Below are 19,094 nucleotides of genomic sequence, written 5' to 3' on the forward strand. Positions count from 1 at the left end.
TAATTTCTTATCCACCACTGACTTTCTGAAAGTCCCCAGATCCTTTCCTGGCTGTTTAGTACCTGGAGTGTTAAGTTAATTTACATGACACACACATTGCTCATTTTTTTCATAATAAGATTTCTATTTTGCTGCAAAATTAAATAGTTAATTTAATTGTTTCTCAAGCTGATTTGTGGACGATTAGGAATATAATTTTTACAAACAATATTGCCATTCAAGTTTGATTTTAGTTAATTTGAATACATGAATTAAGTATTAAATGATGTTGCCACAAGGTAATATTGGAAAGGAGTTATCATTTTTTGACAACATCTAGTGGAACATTAACGATATGATACTGTGTTTGACAAAGATCCTTTCCCTGAATCAGCCTTGTGTTAATATTGAGATGAGATTAGATGACACACAGCCATTCACCATGACCCAGTGCTTGCCTTCTGAAGGTGTGGTACATCTAGTTCAGCAGCTTGCCAGATGTTCATTGATATATTTTAAAACATATTAAGGTAAATATATTTCCATAAGTTAATCATAAACATTTAGCCTGTGTAGGCAGCATTTTCAATGCTAAATGTTCCATTTTATGTTAATAATATATTTATTTTGAAAGCTATTGACATAATAAAGAATAACAGTGTTGCTTAAAATGGTAGATTTTATTTCAAGTATCAGTGAAGAGGTACACACCACCGTTTTATAACCAATGCACAGCAATAATTTCTAAAACTGGAACCAAGTTACCTTAATATAGCACCTTTCATGGCAGGAAATGTCCCAAGACTCCAGACAGTGCAGAGCTAGGAGTGGGGAGAAGACGGTCGAAAGTGCAATCAAAGAGGAAGGTCTTGAGGCAGACCTTTAAGGAGACAAGGGAACGCAGAGGGAATGAGATGGAATTCCAGGGAGTAGGGGCAGAATGCAAAGCCTAACCACTGATGGTGGGGCAGGGGCTGTAAAGCTGGATGGTGTCTGTTGAGCGAGGGGATAATAATAATAATAATAATAATGCCAGGTTGGCAGACCTAGTAAAAGTAAAAGGCATTGAACAAGTGCAAGTTATTGTTGTAGTTCGCTCATAATTGGATGGACCCTTCCATTAACACCACACAGATCCATGACTTTATGAACCAAGAGAATAAAAGGCTCTTGCAATGCCAAGATCGAGTATGCTCCAGTTGAGTATGAAACACCCCAGAATTGCAATATTTCCAGAATAACAGGTGCAGAAATTAAACTGACCCACCAAAACAAGATTCCTTGTTCTGTAAGCATTTAAGGACAACAAGCAATGCAGGAACACATTTCATGTTAAATAGGTGGATGCCACTTGAGTGAAACTGCATAAAAGATTTATGAAGCAGTTCAGGTGAAAGGCTGACAATGACTTAATACATCTCCCCTCTCCCCCCAAACAAAAACCCGACCAGCTATTCTGGAAGTATGATTAAACTGAATATAATCAATGAAAATTTATATAAGCATTTTCTATACTTTTGAGTCTGTTTGTCTTAGAGAGGCAGGTCTCCAACAATTCTCTGGTACAAATAAAACTGTCCGTCTGAGCAATAAACTGTTTTAACTCATGGTCAATGATGGTGCCATTCCTGACACTGTCCAGGAGCACTCCTCTGACTTCTCTCGGTGTTCCACGGACTCCAAACACAATAAATATCCCCACACAGTCCTCACCAACGCGCGAACAAAAATCGACCAGCTTTTCAGACCTGCTCTGGTCTGCTAACTTGTCTTCCTCACTGTTGCTGCAAAGGACCACATTCTGGTCAATTTCACTGTGGTTTTGATCCGCCATCTGTAAGGTCTGAACCGCAATTTGCAACTTGACACTCTTCTCTGATCCATGGATTGTCCAGATCCAATCCACACCCAACAGCAGCGACTGCTGAGTTGTCATCTTGGAGGTGGTTATACGATCTTGGACCCCTTTCTCCAGGGAAAACATTATGAAATTCACCAGGAAAATCTCGTTTAAAGTGTTAATACTGACTTGCAGTTTCCCCTGAGGATCTTCAAATCCCAGGTATTTTTTCAGTTGCTGAGACGCGTAGACAACACCCTGGTTGAAAATCTCACAAATGTTATCAGACTTACTCTCGGGGACCACTTCCTGTGACGGGTTTTGGCCCATTTCAAATGCAAGTATTATTATTTCACACCTAGATTATAATTCAGGTTTTCCAGTGCTGGTGATCAGGAAGTACAATTGAAAGCTGACTCTCTGCAGAACCACACATCTACAAACGTTCAAACTGACTTTCAATGTTTGAGGAGACACAACTGGGGAGTTACGAAACGTAGCTCAGTGAGAAGCTCAGTTAAACTTCCTAGGTTTGTTAAACTAATGCTTGAGTCACATCGTCATTATAGGAGGCCGGTTCAGCCTATCCTTGTACTTCACCACCCATTTTGGGAACAGATTGATGTTTTAACAACTTGGAAATGACTCAATTGAAACAGAACAGCTGCTCAATGCAAGAAAACAAACCAGTAAACTCTGGAATTCTCTCCCTCAATCCCTCCCCTTTTAAATCCCAACTAAAGACATTCCTTTTTGATCATGCCTATGGTCACCTCCCACCTCCCTCTCCCCGACTCGGGGTCAGACTCCATTTTGTCAATCACTCCAGGATGCTACCCTGTGTGAAGGGCGCTATATAAATGCAAGTTGCTGTGGTTGAACCAGTATTGTTTGTATTAGCAGTAAACTTTTTTAAAAAAAAAGTTCCAGATTTTGCAAAATCAACCACACACAATGAAATTGCTCAAACCAAACTCAGATTATGCATTTGTGCATGAAATGCAAGGATTATTTTAAGCACAGGACTGGTTGTTAGTCGATTGGTGGATCGCTTTCTGGGGGTAATAATCTCCAAACATTAATTTTAAAAAATTGGTCACTCAATCCACGATTGTTTGTGGGACACTGCTGTGCGCAATTGGCTTTCATGTTTAACCCACAAAATACAGTCAATCCATTTTACGATATATTCTTAATTTGCACTACTGATTGCTATTAACTGGACACATCATTGGCCATTTGGTTGATAGCTAACAGACATTGTGCAAGTGTACTCACTATTTTCAAATAAAGGATAAAGAAAATAATAGAAATTTCTTCTAACAGAATCTTGCATTTTTTTATGAGCCTGAGTGTTTGTGCATCAATTTGTGCAATATAGCATCAATCATACATGAACATGTTGGAAATACTGTACCACACAAGGTTTGTTTTCTTATTCCAATGTGTTATTCTTCATCCCAAATTTTCTTACATAAAATTGGCAATATAATTCCAACAAGTCTGAAAAGTACTTTATTTAACTAAATTAATTTGCAAAAAATTTCCCTGATGTTCTAAAGGAGTAAGTTTATACTTTTTGAAGTTTGGTATTGTCAAACTGCAACTCAAACTGAATGTAAAACACACATCGTATATATTATGCAAGTTTTTATTTTACATTGAAACACATTTGGGGCAATATATAATGCACATATCTGTAATCAGGGTAATGGTTCATAAATGATGGCTTAAATATTTAAACATTATTGCTTTGATAGAGCAGTTCAGTCTATTCACTGTTTCCAGAGACAAACTTCCCCTCCATAGGGCTATAAAGTATGGCTTAATTTGTTGCATATATGTAGTGTTCAAATATCTTAAGGTTCTCCCTCAGATTTTGCAGCAATATTTATATTGTAATGGCTCTGAAGGAATATACTTGTTTATTAATCAATTGTTGGGAGAGAAAAAAGGGTTACATAACCACTTAATAATTAGTTATTTACTTAGAGGCATTAGTGAGAGGTCTAGTTTTAATATCAAACCCTATGTTAGACAGCAAGAGGATAATTAACTTGAACTTCCTTCAGAAAATTGTTGGCGATAGATAATGTAGAACACAAAAATGTGCTGCAAAACATTGTACAAATAAACCCTCAACATAAAATCACAATGTATAATAATGGCTACTGATAACATGATGAAATAAATAAACAAATAAAAGCATAAGAAATGCTGAGATGGAGACAAGATTTCCTTTCCAAATAAAAAAACCCAACTTGATAACTGACAGTTTTGTTGATATTTTGAAGACAATCATGTCCCATTATATTATCATTTTGAATACAAGTACATTACCCACTGAAAAATTATTGTTCCTACTACTGATATGATGTCAATGCATTTTTTAAAAACGTAGAAAAACATTTTTAGCATACAGGTATTTCATGAGTACAGTAGAAATATGGCACCTTGTTTTAAGCATTAGGTTGTGTTTTGAACAAGTGTTTAAATCTGATGTCTTATCAACACAATTACCAGTTTCTTTGACTTATTTGGTATTACCATAAAATAAAAATATTGAAATGTATCAAAACTGACTCAATAGGTAATGAAAATCAATTACAAGTTGATAGATACAAATATACACAGGTAAATAATGCATTTGCTCAGACAGGGTTTCATATTTTAGGGATTGCATTTCTAATCACAGAACTGCTAAAATACTCTACAATATTAAAAAGATGTAATCACCCAGATCCCCAATCAAATTCTGTTGTTAGATTTAGAATATCGATACTGTATAACCTACCAATGGCACAAATTCTCCAGTTATTCTCTTGGGAACAAAATGGAAGTAGTTCAAACAATCTTTCTTGCAAAGGTACCATGTAAATGTTTGGACATTTTAAAAAAATGATCACTCCATTCCCACAGTAATATCCTGCACTGAGTACCCATAGCAGACTGTAATTTGGGATACAAACAGGAATTACAGTACTTTTAAATTTCATACTATTGAGAAATAACTAAATGATAAATTCTATGTGGATTATGCCAGTAACCAGCTGGTACGCAATCCCTACGTCCATACAAATCATTGCACTAGTTAACCCCATTCAAAGTCACTCATTAAAAGCTCATCTTTACCGGATTTTAGAAAACGTTACAAAAAGTACAAAATTAATTGTTGTGACAGAGTAACTAAGTAAATAAGTGATACTGTAGATTAAAATGGCAGTATTGTTTTGGTTATTTAAGGCATTCTCTCAATATTGCTACATACTTTATGGTTTCTAAGGAAAGTAGATATTTTTTGTCAGCACAAACCAGTCTATTGGTGACTTGGACTAACCAGATCCCACAACAGTAAGCGTTTCTAAAGGGTTTTGGAGAATGCCGAAACATCTCTGCAGTCAGAGTTGGTCATTGCTATGACTTCCCCAGTGTTGACGAAATTTGAATGCAAGATGATCTTTAATACTGCACTGAATCATTGTTTAAAGTCTCTAGAAAGACAAATCACTAGCATCTTTGGACTGACAAAACAGATACAACTATTGATTTTATAAGGGTTGACACCCATTTTCCTTGATTCTTTTGAAAAAAAATCACTCCTTTTCTGGAATCTATATCAAAACATTTATCCACATTCGAGTCAACTGTACCTGATACGTTTCAAACTGTAGATACCAGATCTTTAACTTCCAAATAGTATATGAACACTGAAATAAATACTTTAGTATTTGGTGGTGACTATAAACAGGTTACACTGTTCTCTTTCATGCATTTTCTGTTAACATAAAGTAACGTGTTACAAATGTAATAAGTAGTGCAGGAGATTTGTTATCCAGCAGTTGGTCTTAGTTTTTAAAAGTCACTTTCATAAGTATAAGTCTGGATTCTCTTTCTCTTCAGGATCACACATTTGAATCCTCATCTGGCATACTGGCACAGGGAGAACGCCCACTCACATCTTTAAATAGTTCATCTTCTTTTAACATATGCTTGAAAGAGAATAAAAATAAATGTCAGGAAACAGGAAAGGCAGTGTAACCATGAACAAACACATTGCAAATGACTCCAATTATAGCTTTACAATACTTGGAGGGGGAAGGAGAGAACACAGGACAGCACAAGTAAATGACTAATTTTTAATCGATTCATTTTCTAAGCCATTAACAGTTGTACTTACAGTTAAATTGTTGATTCCTTCAGAGAATGCTCCAATTTGCCTCACTGTTCCTTCAGAGTCATCCATCTAAAACAAAATAAATATCACACAATTTTGATACTACACAGCCAAAATTTAAGACCTAGTCTGTTTAATTTTAGAAAAAAAAATTCTCTGACTCCTAACTGTTTACGAACACTTTTTTTGAGTGCTTCATCATTAACTACTCTATTGCACGTTTTAACTCTTATTCAGAACAATATGGTACTAATGCAAATGAAGGAAACTGAAAACATTGGTGTATAGTCTGTCTGCATATTTAATAACATACAACATACAACAGGTAATTGCAACAGAAATTTCATAAATTAATGCAACAGGGAACACAGGCAGACAGAATTTGTTGCTTACAGATCATTCAGATTGCTAAAAGTCTCAACCATCCAAGTTTTACAAGCGAGAATCAGCTTTGCGATTGACCTTCTGCATAGAGGTGACACTATAGATCAATGGTGGCCAACAATTGGCCCGCAGGTCAGAAGTGGCCACCCCTGGTCTGACAAGAAGTAGCCCTGAACATTCGCACTAGTCTAGGTAAGTCAAAGTTCCATTATTAATGTGCTTCCANTTTTTTTCTTCATTGAATAAATAGCATAAACCAAGAAAATGTATTTTGTTGGCAGACCAAAAAGGTTGACCAACACTGCTCTAGAATAGATCACGACATTCAACAGGCAAAAGCAATCGTGTGTTAACATGATCATTTTTATGGCTACATATGAACAACATGAATATCTATGGTTTAACAAAGTCTGAAAATTTGGATCATTCATGTTATTGTAATTAATGAATAAAGTCAAATATGTTTTACAATTGGGATTTTTATACCTGTTCTATCCTGTCCAGGTCATCATCGTTGTACACTCTCAGTTCAATTCCTCGTCCTTGTTTATTTCCTTGCCTGAAGCCTGCTCCTGCTGGCAGTCCTATTTCCATTGGACACACGTATTCTTCATCATCCTGCTTTCGCTTCCTCAGGCTTCCAAAGTTGCTGAAGGCAAGCTTTTTTGGCTACAAACAATAAAATTATTCTAATTGAATCGGAAGGATTGAAAAGTGAACAGACCAAGTCAATTTAATTTGGACGAGAGTGCTAAATTTATAATCAAAATAAACAAAAGCATTTTCAAAAGTACTGTACATTGTTGAGATCAGTTATATTTTTTAAATTAATTTGCAAAAAACCCTGTAAAGGCCAAAAGAATAAGACACTAACATAAGAAAAGCACAACCATGTATTTCACATTATACCAAGATGATTTTCCCTACCTTTACTTTGGCAGTAGCTGTAAGGAGGACATAATCTGGGGATTCCATGGACTCACGTTTTTGCTGTTGAGCATCATGACCTATCAGCAAGTTAAAATGAGTGGCTAAGTGACGTCTAAGTAGTGTTTTGTTGGGAGAGATGTTCAGTAACATTGCTAGTGTTTCCACATTAAAACGAGGTTCTAATACCTGTGAAGATAGGAAGAGAAATTGTTAAAACTACAACTGCAAAGTGATATCAGTATCCATTTGTAATTTATGGGCAAAGGTTACAGAAATTAAGCTAAGTGTTCTTACGAAATCAAAAATAGATGCAATTATTTGCTTATTTTGGGCCAGCTTTTAATGAACTGGCTCAATAATGACTGCTGTACCTATATCAATGCAAAATGTTTCACATCATAAAGATATGCCATTTATTACAACTAAATTTATGTTTCAGGAACTGGTAATGTACAGTGTGAGGCATTAAAACTTTGAAATAACAATCCCTATTTTATCAAGTTTTCCACTGAAGAAAAAGCATATTTTTACCAACTTGCTGGTACAGAAAATGCAAATAGAAAAATAATATGCATCGTGTTGACTAGTGGCTAGAATCATAGTATCAAATCCACTGGAGACCAAATGAATTAACTTTGAGGCGATTAATTATTCTCCAATTTACTGCTAGGATTGATGAGACAACAGTTATGATGCTGTACAAAAAACATTTACTCTTATTTGTGCATTGCCTTCCCCCACACCATAAACACTATAAAGGTATATGCAGAGAATAATCCTAGCAGTTTTCACACTATTCAAAGACAATTTCTGCTGTCAGAGAATGAGAAGCTGCACTGTCATCCAATGTATACTTAGCAATAGTGCTTTTTTATTTAGGTTTTTCAAACAATGTTGTACCTGTGCATTAGACACAGCAATATCATTTTTTAAAAAGCTAGTGTAATGTATTAATTAATCATCAATAAAGGTTTACTGCTGTATCTTGCTATACGTTCTTGAGTTCTTCAGATAGCCTTACCATTAATCCACCATGTACGCCACTACCTCGTAGATTGGGTGCATATTCAGCAAGATCAACCGAGCGCAGCCATTCCATTACTCGGTGATTTGTCCACTGGGAAACTTCAGCTGGGGTGATGTTATTCTAGGAGATGAGAATTATATTCCTTACATGGAGTTTCTACTTCAGGTTCATCGGGGCTAATGATTTCAAAGGTACAATCTTCAAGATGTCAAAGCTAAGTGAATTTTCAACTTGACTTTTGATGGCAATCATGCAAATGTTTACCACATCAATCTAAACCCATTACCTGCACCATTCACCCCCAGTTGCTTTTCAAGACTCCCATCACCATTAACTGTGAAACTCTTTACCTTCATGAGTATTTTCTTTACTAACAATTTACAGGTTTAGTATCAAACAAATCATTATTAAACACACCTAATCCTTCCTATTCATTGCAACCTTGGTTGTATCTTAAGGCAGGAGATTCGACCTCATTTTCCTTCAATTTTAAACAACATGATTCAAAATTTTTGAATCCTACTTCTCCTTATACAGGGCAATCTGTTATATTGCAATCACCTGGCTCCAACAACTTGAGGATTCTAGTTAAAAGGAACTGTAAAATAATGGGTCCACCTCCAGGTCATTCAACATTACTTCTTGCACATTATACCCATAAGTGTAGGTAGCAACGTCATGTCAAACCTTCCTTTCAGCTTCTTTCAACAGCTGAATTGCTCACGATTAACAGAGTGGAGAGAGGGCATGAAATTTTAATTTGCATCTCATCACTATAAACTACTACGCTTAATTTCGCTAAATCCTGCACCACTGCTATCATTCTTTAGTCAAAGTAAATGTTCATCTTACCTCATCAGATGGTCTCCTACGAAGACAGTTGGTTTCAAAATGATTGATTCTCAGAACCTGAATGGCTCGCTTAATGCTCAGGTGATGGAGCACACTTACAACTTTCAGTGATAACACATCATCCTGCAAATAAAGCAAGTAAAGCACAAGTCGGAAGATGTTTTATTTTGGGAACTCAAGACCCTCAGGGCACATATCCTAAATATATGTAGGACAAAATATATAAATCAAATTTAATGTTAAAGATTATACATTAGCTGCAAATAACAGCTTCAATTTTGTATTTATAATGCCTTGCAATGGAAAACTATTGTAACACTGAAATTCACTACTAAAACATAATATTTCCTACAAAAAGTACTACACATAAGACCAAATAGAACAAAAAATAAGTAAAGTTTCATTACTAGATTTATTTACCACAGTCATATAATGGAGCATTCGGCCATCAACTCTTCCTTCATCAAACTGAGTCTTGTACTGGGGTAGCCCAATATCGTCTAGCCACCCTAAAGAATGAATTAATAGTTATATGTTTCAGATTCAAAAACTAAAAAAGGTACCACTGTTCAAAGATAGCTAAATGCTCAAACATTACACACATTGTTTAAATATTGTAACTGGTCTTCTGTGATAGAAAATACACACATTTTTCCTGTGGTGACATTTATTTGAAAATGGATTACAAAAGAGCCCCAAGACTTGTGCATATAATTGGAATTAGTTTAAGGTCCAAAGTAATACATTCACTGCATTTTCCCTATTTATCTAATTATCAACCCAAATTCAATCGCATTAATTCTGGGATTGAGCTCTTGGCCATGTATTTAAAGTTAAAACTACACTAAATGGGCTAACAGGATTTATAAGGAATTAAGAGCTACTAAATATGACTTACTTGTGACCCAGTTGTAATCCAGCTTTCCTCTGTTATCCTCTTCTTCAGATCCAACTGCCTGCAGAGCTAGCTGCAGTTTCTTCCTGTGTAGGGGATGTTTTATTCCAAGTTCCTATTCAGAGAAAGTAGCGAGTTAAAAGCAAACTTTCACAAATTGTTCCACAAACCAAACTTTCAGGATCAGAAATACCTACTTGAGGAAATAGATAACAATAAATTATTATTACAATAAAGACCTTAGGTGAATTAATGAAAGAAAATAAAATGATAATTAGAAAAGACTGAATGATTGAATCTCCCATACACTGGTTACATGCATCTTCAAGCTGAAAGCAATTAAGAATTAGAAAACTTAAAGCTGCCTGGTCCTTCCTTCTGACAGAGGGATATGATGTTGTCTATGGAGATTTCCAGATAGCCTAAAGGTAACAAATTTCTAGTGCTGCTACTTGTGTTCTATCTCTCCTACCACACACTCCATCACTGTGAAATATTTAATTTAACATTGGATAAGAATTGGATAAACATGACAATGACAGTTGGTGAAGGCAAACACCAATTATGGCTGGGACTCAATAAACACGTCTTTTCAAGAGATACTAGACCAGTATATTCTAGACATAAAATGTGCTAAACAATCAGTTAAGGAATTATTTGAAGATATACTAAATATGTTAAACTTTTTTTAAAACATAAAATATTAAAAACAAGATGATCAGGAAGACATTTATTCAGCAATAAGCCTCAGATTTTAATATATCTCACCCTCTCCAGGTCCTGCTGAGATGCATGCAACAAAGTCTGTCCTGAAGTGATCCAGGACTTAGAACTTCCCGTGTAGATGCCCAATCCTTGCTCATGCAGCCAGTTGCACACCTGCTCTTTAGTCCATTTTGCAAAAGGAGTGTCCAAGTCACTGCCCAATGAAAGAGAAACAAAGAAAGGGAAGAAAGAGAATTTAGCTGTTAAGGATTGATTTATATCCAATTGGTGTACAAACTTCTAGTTAAAACCATTAATACACATCTTATTTCTATAGATACCACACAATTCATACTGACACATGCATTAAAACAAATCCCATTCAGAAACGTTATGACTAATTTCTATGATGTACCATAATAGGAATACACTGTAAATTATCAGACAAGGAACAGATTAGTAGCAATATGGCTTAAATTAGCTCTTTTAATGAAACAAGAGCAAGATGTTGATAAAAAAAAGGATAGTTCTACAAAGAGCAACTTACGTGTTAGTTTGCTGTAGGTCACGGGACCAGCCAAGTCTAGGACCTGCTGTAGCTCTGGTTCCTCCTCTCTTGAACTCTGTATCAGACATTTCATCAGGATTAAAGTTGGTTGACTGACTTCTTTTAAGCCTGGTTTTGGAGGGAAAAATTTAAAAAATGATTCCCTTATAATAGGAATAAGTTTCCAACCTGATCAACTACAGAAAAAAAACCTAGTATTTATGTACCTGTGGTCAACTAAAATCTAAGAAATATTACATAAATTGTTCAATTGTCTGCAGCACAATTCGAATAAATTATATTTCTTACATTTGATTCAGCATCTAATCACATTGTTAATGTCTCAAGGTCTTTCACAAGATTTTACTTTAAAGTGTAGTGACCAAAGAATACTAGTAGGTTCAAATAGATTAAGCATCAAGTCCGTACATCAAATCTTCTTTGACAGAAGTCACAAAAGGAGATCGTTCTGAAGGTATCACATCTAGTGAGGATTTTTTTGATATATAGACAAGACATTTTGAGACTGATCAGTAACAAGTTACTCAAACAGTTTGAAAGGAACAATGGTTCACGTTATTCACTTACTTCCCAAATAATTTTTTTATTCCTTTCGCCTTCTTCTTGGATTCTGGAGAAGATGGAGACGTCTGAAAGCTGTCAGCCTCTGCTGAGCGCAGCAAACCATCTGTAGGTTCCTTCTCAGTTTCAGCTGCATTTGATAATAATATTAAATATTTTTGAAGCATTTTCTGTGGTAGTGGGCCAAAGCCAGGATGACATTTTTATTGTGAGTTGTAAACCAATGACCCTGTCTTCTAGCATTCACATGAAAAATACATTTTGTTTATAAAATAAAGGTTTTATTGAAGTGGAAAGATGAGCATGGGTGTAACTGCCCTCCAAACTGTGATTGCCAACAGTCTTTCACCACAGAAAATATGTAAACATGATGCTTCAGTTTAGCCCTAGTTCCCAATAATCCCTTTGCACGATTAGTTTTAGGGATGCTAGGTGACGATGCTCAACAATGACACATCACAATCTGCAGCTGACTTGCTGAGAACATGGGTATTGGTGCCATGATTAGGAGACAAGTCACCTTGTGATGAGGTCCAATTTTTTTGTAATTTTCAAATGTGTACCTGAAGACAAGGTCTTATCTTAGACTACACCCACCATAAATCTCAAGGTGTTTTTAAGAAGTCTGATCCTGTTACCAAACCAGAGGAAGTTTTTCCACACAGATGGATGAAGAATGCTTATTGTCTCAGTTCATAAGCAAATTAAAAATCTTCAATTCACTCAAACTATCAACTTCTGTACAATTTTCTATCTATCAGAAGTTGTCTGCAAATGCCTTACTGTGATGGACTGGAGTCAGCTGTATTACTATTTGTGATGTTCAGAGACACAGCAATTCTTGACTTAGACTAGCTATAACACTGGATATTCTCCTTAAACAGGAATGTCCTTAAGGCAGTCCCTATTTTATTGGGGAAATGATTAGCCTCAGAATTAATTTAAAAAAATAGTCAGTTTCCTCACCAGCATGGAGAGGTTTATCCTGTGCCTGCTCAGACACACTTCACTAGTAGTATCCTCATGTGTCCGGAAAAACTAAAAACTGATCCATAGCCACAGGAAATCTGCATCCCAAGTGTAGGGACTAATGGAATCTGTTTTGCATTTCCAATACATGCAGAAGGAACAATTTCCTGCAGTAAGTAAAATTCCAAGAAATATTGAAAGTTCAGGTGAGATTTAATGTGAGCATGGCCATATTGCTGCAACATGTTTTGACTACTGACAGCTCTTATGATGTGAACCATGCTATAAGGACAGCTGTCCATGCAAGTGTTTTTTTTAAAAAAATCTGAATTATCTTTTTAAAAAAAGCTATTGTTTGACACATTTAAATTTCAAAGAGACTAAATCTGAATTTAAAGTATCTGAATGTGGGATTTGTTTTCAATTTTGGGAGCTGGAGCACCAATTTAAACTTCCAAATAATGTCCTGAACCAAACCTCTACCGTAATGCTTCTCCTCCACAGCACAGTAAAAAAAAAGGAAAGGCTGACACTCCCTCTAATGTGATTCTTTCGTAGTTGGCTTTATTAATTAGGAGTTCAGACTGGATTGGGTTAAACTTTTTGTAGCCACCCTACTGGCTGGCCATTGTCATGGTACCCAATAGGTGCAGAAACAAGCCCCATAAAGCTTGATCATATCGGCTCAATCTACAACTGCATATACAATAACAGTGTGAAGAATCAGACAAAGCAAAAGCTTCTAGATTTAACAGCATCAAATCCAGCAACTCGCAGCTAAGTGGAGGATGGAAAATATGTTAAATAAATGCTGAAGATGAAAACGATAGTGGTTATGTGAAGGATATGAAAATGGCAATAGAAATTTTGGTTCACACCAGCTTAAAGGCAGTTTGTAAAGTTGAAAATAAACATTCTGTGGTTGAAAGGTAAATACTGCTTTCACTAATGTTCTATTAAAGCTCACCATCACATTAGCTGTACTGAACACACAGTAATGAACAGCTGGAAGATAAGTCCATAGCAAGGCATTGGTGCAGTCAAGCAAGCAACTATACTATACCTAGCATCGGTGCGCTTGCACTTCGACTGCGATCTTCAGCCATCCAGAAAATGAGTATGATCGTGGGAAGTACAGCAGCACAGAATATGGGAAACAAGGTAAAGTACAGATCAATTTACAAACACAGACTGCTCAAAAAGGTCAGGAAAGTTCACAACACAAACACAATTTTGTGCAAAAATACACAATGGTTTCTACTCCCTGATTAGAATACTGACTGGATTGCCTCAGTTAATGTACTTTAAAAAAGACTCATCTCTGGGTTGAGATTTAAAAATGGAAAACGCTTAAAATACTGACAAATCTAAAGAGAAAGACTATTTCAGATATGAGGCTTCAAGGTTTGGTGAAAAGTGTTGGCTATAACATCAACCTGCTTTTTGCTTTCAGACATTTCAGTTCTCTTGTAGTTTTGCCTCTAGATGGCACCACACAATGAGAAAACAACATTTGAATATACCGATAAAATCAATCCTGAATTATTTGTAAATCCTTAGGTGTATATAGGACAACATTTGGTTTATTCCAATATCAGTGGAGAGTATTTGGTATAAACTATACATACGCTCACTGGTTATAAAAAATTATTAGGCAGAAAAAAGTTCATCTAAAAAGAATAAGAGACATTATTTAAAGAAAACACTGGAAGAAACTGGTTCAGGGGTCTAATCCATTACATATGAAAATCATACATTTAGTATTCCATGATTCTTTTCCAGCCTCAGGTCATTCAAATGACCAAATACAGCAGAAAAGCCATGCACTGCAAGTGCAATTGGTATCCAAAACATATATTCAATAAAGCACCTTGCAAAAGCAAAGAACGTCATGACTAAGTGAAGTAAATACTACTAACATGCCAGGTCCATACTTTGAATTCACAAAGCTATGAAATCTTTCCTTACCAACTAAAATTACCAGGCAAGTAAATGAAAGTTACTTACCCAGATTGGGTGCACTTGCTGCTCGCTTGCCACCTTTAATCTTGAAAAACCCACGGCCAAAGGAAACTCTTGCCTTCTTAGAGGTTCCATTTTCATCATCGAATGAATTCTGCTGCCCACTTGGTGGTTTTGGTGGGAGAGCTGTGAATTTACTGATCTCCATGCATGCTTTATTCTGGACAGATTAGATGACATGCTTAAGTTACAAGGCAGATTGTTGTCATAAATAATACTAGTTGCTTTGCATCAAAACATCCCTTAAATCACCGATCAAGCTACTGTTTGCTATAATGCATTTTGATTTTAATCAATCATAAAGGTAGCAGTTAGGAGGAGCAGAGTAGGAGCAGACGTTATAAAATACAAATACAGTGAAAGTGCCTTAGGTTTTCAGAAAGATGTATTTAGAAATGTAACTATCAAAATGAATCTTACACATCTACTTCTTACATTTGAATACAAAATTTAGAAAATGGTTCCACTTGAGATTTAAAAATAAAGAAAATTTTCTACAACCTCCATTTCCTAAGAATTTTGAGAAATGATTGTAGTAAGCCGTTGCAGTGTTGTACATTTCAAGTGAACATTACTGCTCACTTGTAACTTTAATAGGCCAAGAAAGGTTGAAGGGCTGGTGTGCTGCAGAATGACAGTGAGCGAGCTAGCAGGCCTATTGCAGTAAGAACCAAATTAGATAAATTCTTCACTATCTTTGAATATGGTTCAAACTCACACATATCTTTTCACCCAATTAAGAAAAAGCTTGACAGCTAACCTTAATCATGAGCAGAATGTTCTCTGCCAGCTGAAAGTATGACAGACATGAAACAGAGAAAAAGAGAAAGGAAGAGATGGAGACAGAAAGGCATAAGTGTATCAGTGTTACATAATAGAGTAAGCCAACTGGATACAGAATAGTGCCGGGTACAAATTGTACCCTCTCACAAATTGTTATTGCCAATTCTGCAAATGTAAAATCTGTTACTGCCAATCTGCAGCTGTACAATTACTTGAATAACAGACGTCACAAGTATATAATTACTAAAGCACAAGCTTTATTTTGATAGAAAATTTCTAAAATAAAAGTATTTTCAGTATAGGTCAGCACGTACATTTTGTGCGATTTAAATTCAGCAATAATGAGATTACCTCTAACGGGGTCTGCTGAACAGGCTCCACAGACAGCTTCTATTCAAAAGCAATAGAGAAACACACAATTTTATAACAAGTAGAAAACAGATGATTGTTGACTTGCTATAGTTATGTATGGTCTTCAAATCCATTTACTTCCCCATCCCCTAACAAAAAGAAACCCTCTGATGTTGAAAAATATTTCAAGGAGAACTGCAATTATTTGTAAAAACAAAGTAAATTAATTAAACCAAATTGTTGTATTACTTGGTCTGGAATGGCTTGGATTTCACTTTCCTTCTAAAGAAACAACAGGGAAATCACCTGGGTCTACAGTTGCCCTAATTTCTTTGCATTTCAGTGTGTAGAATGTAAAATTTTTGCACACTAATTTTGAATTCCTTTACTCTTTAAAAGTACCTACAGAGAAAAAAAAACAGCTTCACAATTAAGATTACATTTAAGAAATTGTCAAATTCTGCAAGCGCTGAAATTCTAAGAAAATAGTGCAATTTTAGACTCAAGCAGAATTTCTTTCCAAATACTGGCACTTATTGGTAAAACTGCAGTATCAAAATTGTTGAGATATAATCAAATTGCAAGCAAATATTCTTACAGAATAACTTGGTATATCCCACATACATGAGATTGATTAGAGATACATTTCCAGTTGCAATTTATAGATTTACAGTTTGATTTAGAATTTCTGGGAGGAAATTACTGTAGAAAAGAAAAACAAATTAAAATCTATTGTTCATATTTACAGATAGTTTGTACAATTTTAAACAAAGCAAACCTGATTATTATCCTCCATTTTCATATTTTCCAGACTACTAGACTCTTGCAATTTAGGTGATCTGCAATGAGCCATTAGAAAACATAGATCAGTGCACAGTCAGCATAATATTTTCTGAAAACCTAACATTAATCTTTGCAACCAAGTTTTTCTAAACCAATTATTTAAACATTTCACAGAAATTAAATGGACGCTACTGTAAAGTCAAGAGGTCACTATAATTCTTCCCAGAAAGTAATACTAAACCATTTTCACTTCATCTCAGAGAGTTTGCAGTATATATTTTCATGGTTAGAAAATAGGCCCACTAGTAACTAGTATCTTACAACAGTAGCTTTTCTTTTAAAAAAGTTAAAGATAGTCATGTAGAAAACTAGAAAGAATGCCATAAATTCAGCAAACATTTTGTAATTTGATGCTATGTACAAGAATAATAATATTGCTGCATATACTTACATAGGACTATCACACAGAGGAGTTTCATCAACCAGTGAGGAGATATCTTTCGGATGCATTTCACTGAAGAAGATGCAGATATGGATCAGAATACACACAGAGTTAGTACACTTTGCTTCATTCAATAGTGACAGATGTATACGAACTACAAACCTCACCTAAAAGGAGGTTTTACTTTTAAATGAAGTCTCCACATGTAATTGAAACCTATTAAACAAAATCTGTAACAAATCAAATTCCTAGGAACAGACGTCCTTCTAACGTTACAGTTGATCAGTTCATCCAATTTTATTTGGTGTGAGGATATTCAATAACATAAGGCTATTGAAACTGAAAAAATAACATTTAAAGATTGCACATACATTTGAAAAGGTGAAATGTAACTGGGTAAGGAGAAACAGCACAGAATTGGAATTTAAAAGTATTTAACTCCAGTGAAGGAGTCAACATCAGCATTGGCTTAAAAACCAAAAGGCCTCCTGTAATTTCTGTGACGTTTAGGAGAAACTAACAAGTCTTAAGCTTTCCAATTCCATGCCACATCCTAAAGATACATATGCCATTCTGTAATAATTTACCCAATTTCACCGGTTGCCTCAGCCTGGGGTTCCTTCACCTCCAACTGTTCAGCATAACTCTTTGGAGTAGATGAAATCATTGGAATTGGTACTTGAAGGACACTTGTGTGGATTTCGATCGTTTCCTGAAAAAGGGATGACTGTGTTATTTTGGTTTAAAGTTTTAAAGTTTAAACAACATGAAACCAAGCTTTTTTTAAAAACAAAAACAAAATCAATTTATATAGTTAGAATTTAGAAATGTCTCAATACTTAAATCTTTACACGTTAAATATTACAAGATAAACTAGATCTGAAGTTTGAGATTGTAATCAATTTAAACAAAAAATGTTTTACCTCTGGAAAAGGGACTAAAGCTGCATCTTTTAGTGCACCAATTGGTGTCATTGAAGGAGCCTGGTCCATTTCAGTAGTGTTAACTCCAATAGAGCCACTGTTCAAACTTTCATCACTATCACCTTCTTTTCCTTCATGGATGCAAACATTAGAAGTTTAATAGACTATATTTTTGTTTCATATTTGCAGAAAATACACATCTTCAATATCATATTTCAACAAATTGTCTTATCGTTAAGAAATAAGGTTATTTAATAAAATAAATATTAATATCTTATTAATTTGCTTACATTCTATTCCTCTGAATTTATTCAAACATGCAGTATTTTTGAACAAATCATTGAAGTTTGATAAATAACTATGAATTCAAAACAATATCTACTACAAATGACAGATCCCCAAAAAGATCCAACATGAGGAATTATGGAATATATTTACAACATATCTTGTTACAATATATTCTGTAAAGCGCTTTGAGAGTCTCAACAACGTGATAAGGCGCTACATCAAATGCAAGGATTATTATTACCTTTTTTACAATGAGCCACTGACATGACCATGTCTTGCACCTTCTTGTACCTATTTAGAGACTGTCGTAACTCTTCTATCTTTCGATCCTTCAAACGAAAAGAAAAATTAGAAAAAGTAATTTTCTTCCCCCGCCACCATCCCATCATTTTTCCTGATGGTGCTGCCTTACTACATCCAGTAGAGGACATTTGATAAACACATTAGGTAATCATGAATTTAAAAAATTATTTATTTTCTATGTTTGTTTATGTAGAAGCTTCTGCCCTAATTTGAAGCTAAATAGGTTTTTATATAAAATGTAATTCCTGTGAAGTCAGATCATAATGTCAACCTGCTCAAGTTCCATCTAAAACTGAGCTAAATGTGTTGATAGAA

General features: G+C 35.1%; 2 protein-coding genes across 6 annotated transcripts in view; both read right to left on the minus strand.

Annotated features, from left to right (window-relative positions):
- Positions 1–75: 75 nt before the first annotated feature.
- LOC103179893 (rab15 effector protein-like) lies at positions 76–2,505 on the minus strand. Its single transcript, XM_007895409.2, has one exon. It carries the CDS (start codon positions 2,147–2,149, stop codon positions 1,463–1,465), a length of 687 nt encoding a protein of 228 aa, XP_007893600.1. The 5' UTR covers positions 2,150–2,505; the 3' UTR covers positions 76–1,462.
- A 949-nt stretch (positions 2,506–3,454) lies between these two features.
- The window catches only part of ppfibp1b (PPFIA binding protein 1b), a 64,810-nt gene continuing 49,170 nt past the window's right edge, over positions 3,455–19,094 (minus strand). For 3 of the 5 annotated variants that reach the window (XM_007895407.2, XM_007895404.2, XM_042335082.1), the window contains 19 exons: positions 18,718–18,805; positions 18,189–18,319; positions 17,853–17,977; positions 17,275–17,337; positions 16,819–16,879; positions 16,041–16,079; positions 14,892–15,066; positions 13,948–13,980; positions 11,922–12,045; positions 11,334–11,462; positions 10,850–11,000; positions 10,085–10,196; positions 9,607–9,695; positions 9,187–9,309; positions 8,329–8,454; positions 7,305–7,493; positions 6,864–7,046; positions 5,997–6,062; positions 3,455–5,808 (listed from right to left, as the gene is read on the minus strand). In XM_007895407.2, coding sequence (XP_007893598.1) covers positions 5,722–5,808; positions 5,997–6,062; positions 6,864–7,046; positions 7,305–7,493; positions 8,329–8,454; positions 9,187–9,309; positions 9,607–9,695; positions 10,085–10,196; positions 10,850–11,000; positions 11,334–11,462; positions 11,922–12,045; positions 13,948–13,980; positions 14,892–15,066; positions 16,041–16,079; positions 16,819–16,879; positions 17,275–17,337; positions 17,853–17,977; positions 18,189–18,319; positions 18,718–18,805 — 2,094 coding nt within the window. In that variant the 3' untranslated portion in view covers positions 3,455–5,721. The remainder of the gene's footprint in view (positions 5,809–5,996; positions 6,063–6,863; positions 7,047–7,304; positions 7,494–8,328; positions 8,455–9,186; positions 9,310–9,606; positions 9,696–10,084; positions 10,197–10,849; positions 11,001–11,333; positions 11,463–11,921; positions 12,046–13,947; positions 13,981–14,891; positions 15,067–16,040; positions 16,080–16,818; positions 16,880–17,274; positions 17,338–17,852; positions 17,978–18,188; positions 18,320–18,717; positions 18,806–19,094) is intronic. The other 2 variants (XM_007895408.2, XM_007895406.2) reach the window with 1 other exon arrangement.

The sequence above is a fragment of the Callorhinchus milii genome, unplaced genomic scaffold, assembly GCF_018977255.1.
Source record: "Callorhinchus milii isolate IMCB2004 unplaced genomic scaffold, IMCB_Cmil_1.0 Scaffold5, whole genome shotgun sequence".
In the NCBI taxonomy this organism is placed as follows: domain Eukaryota; kingdom Metazoa; phylum Chordata; class Chondrichthyes; order Chimaeriformes; family Callorhinchidae; genus Callorhinchus; species Callorhinchus milii.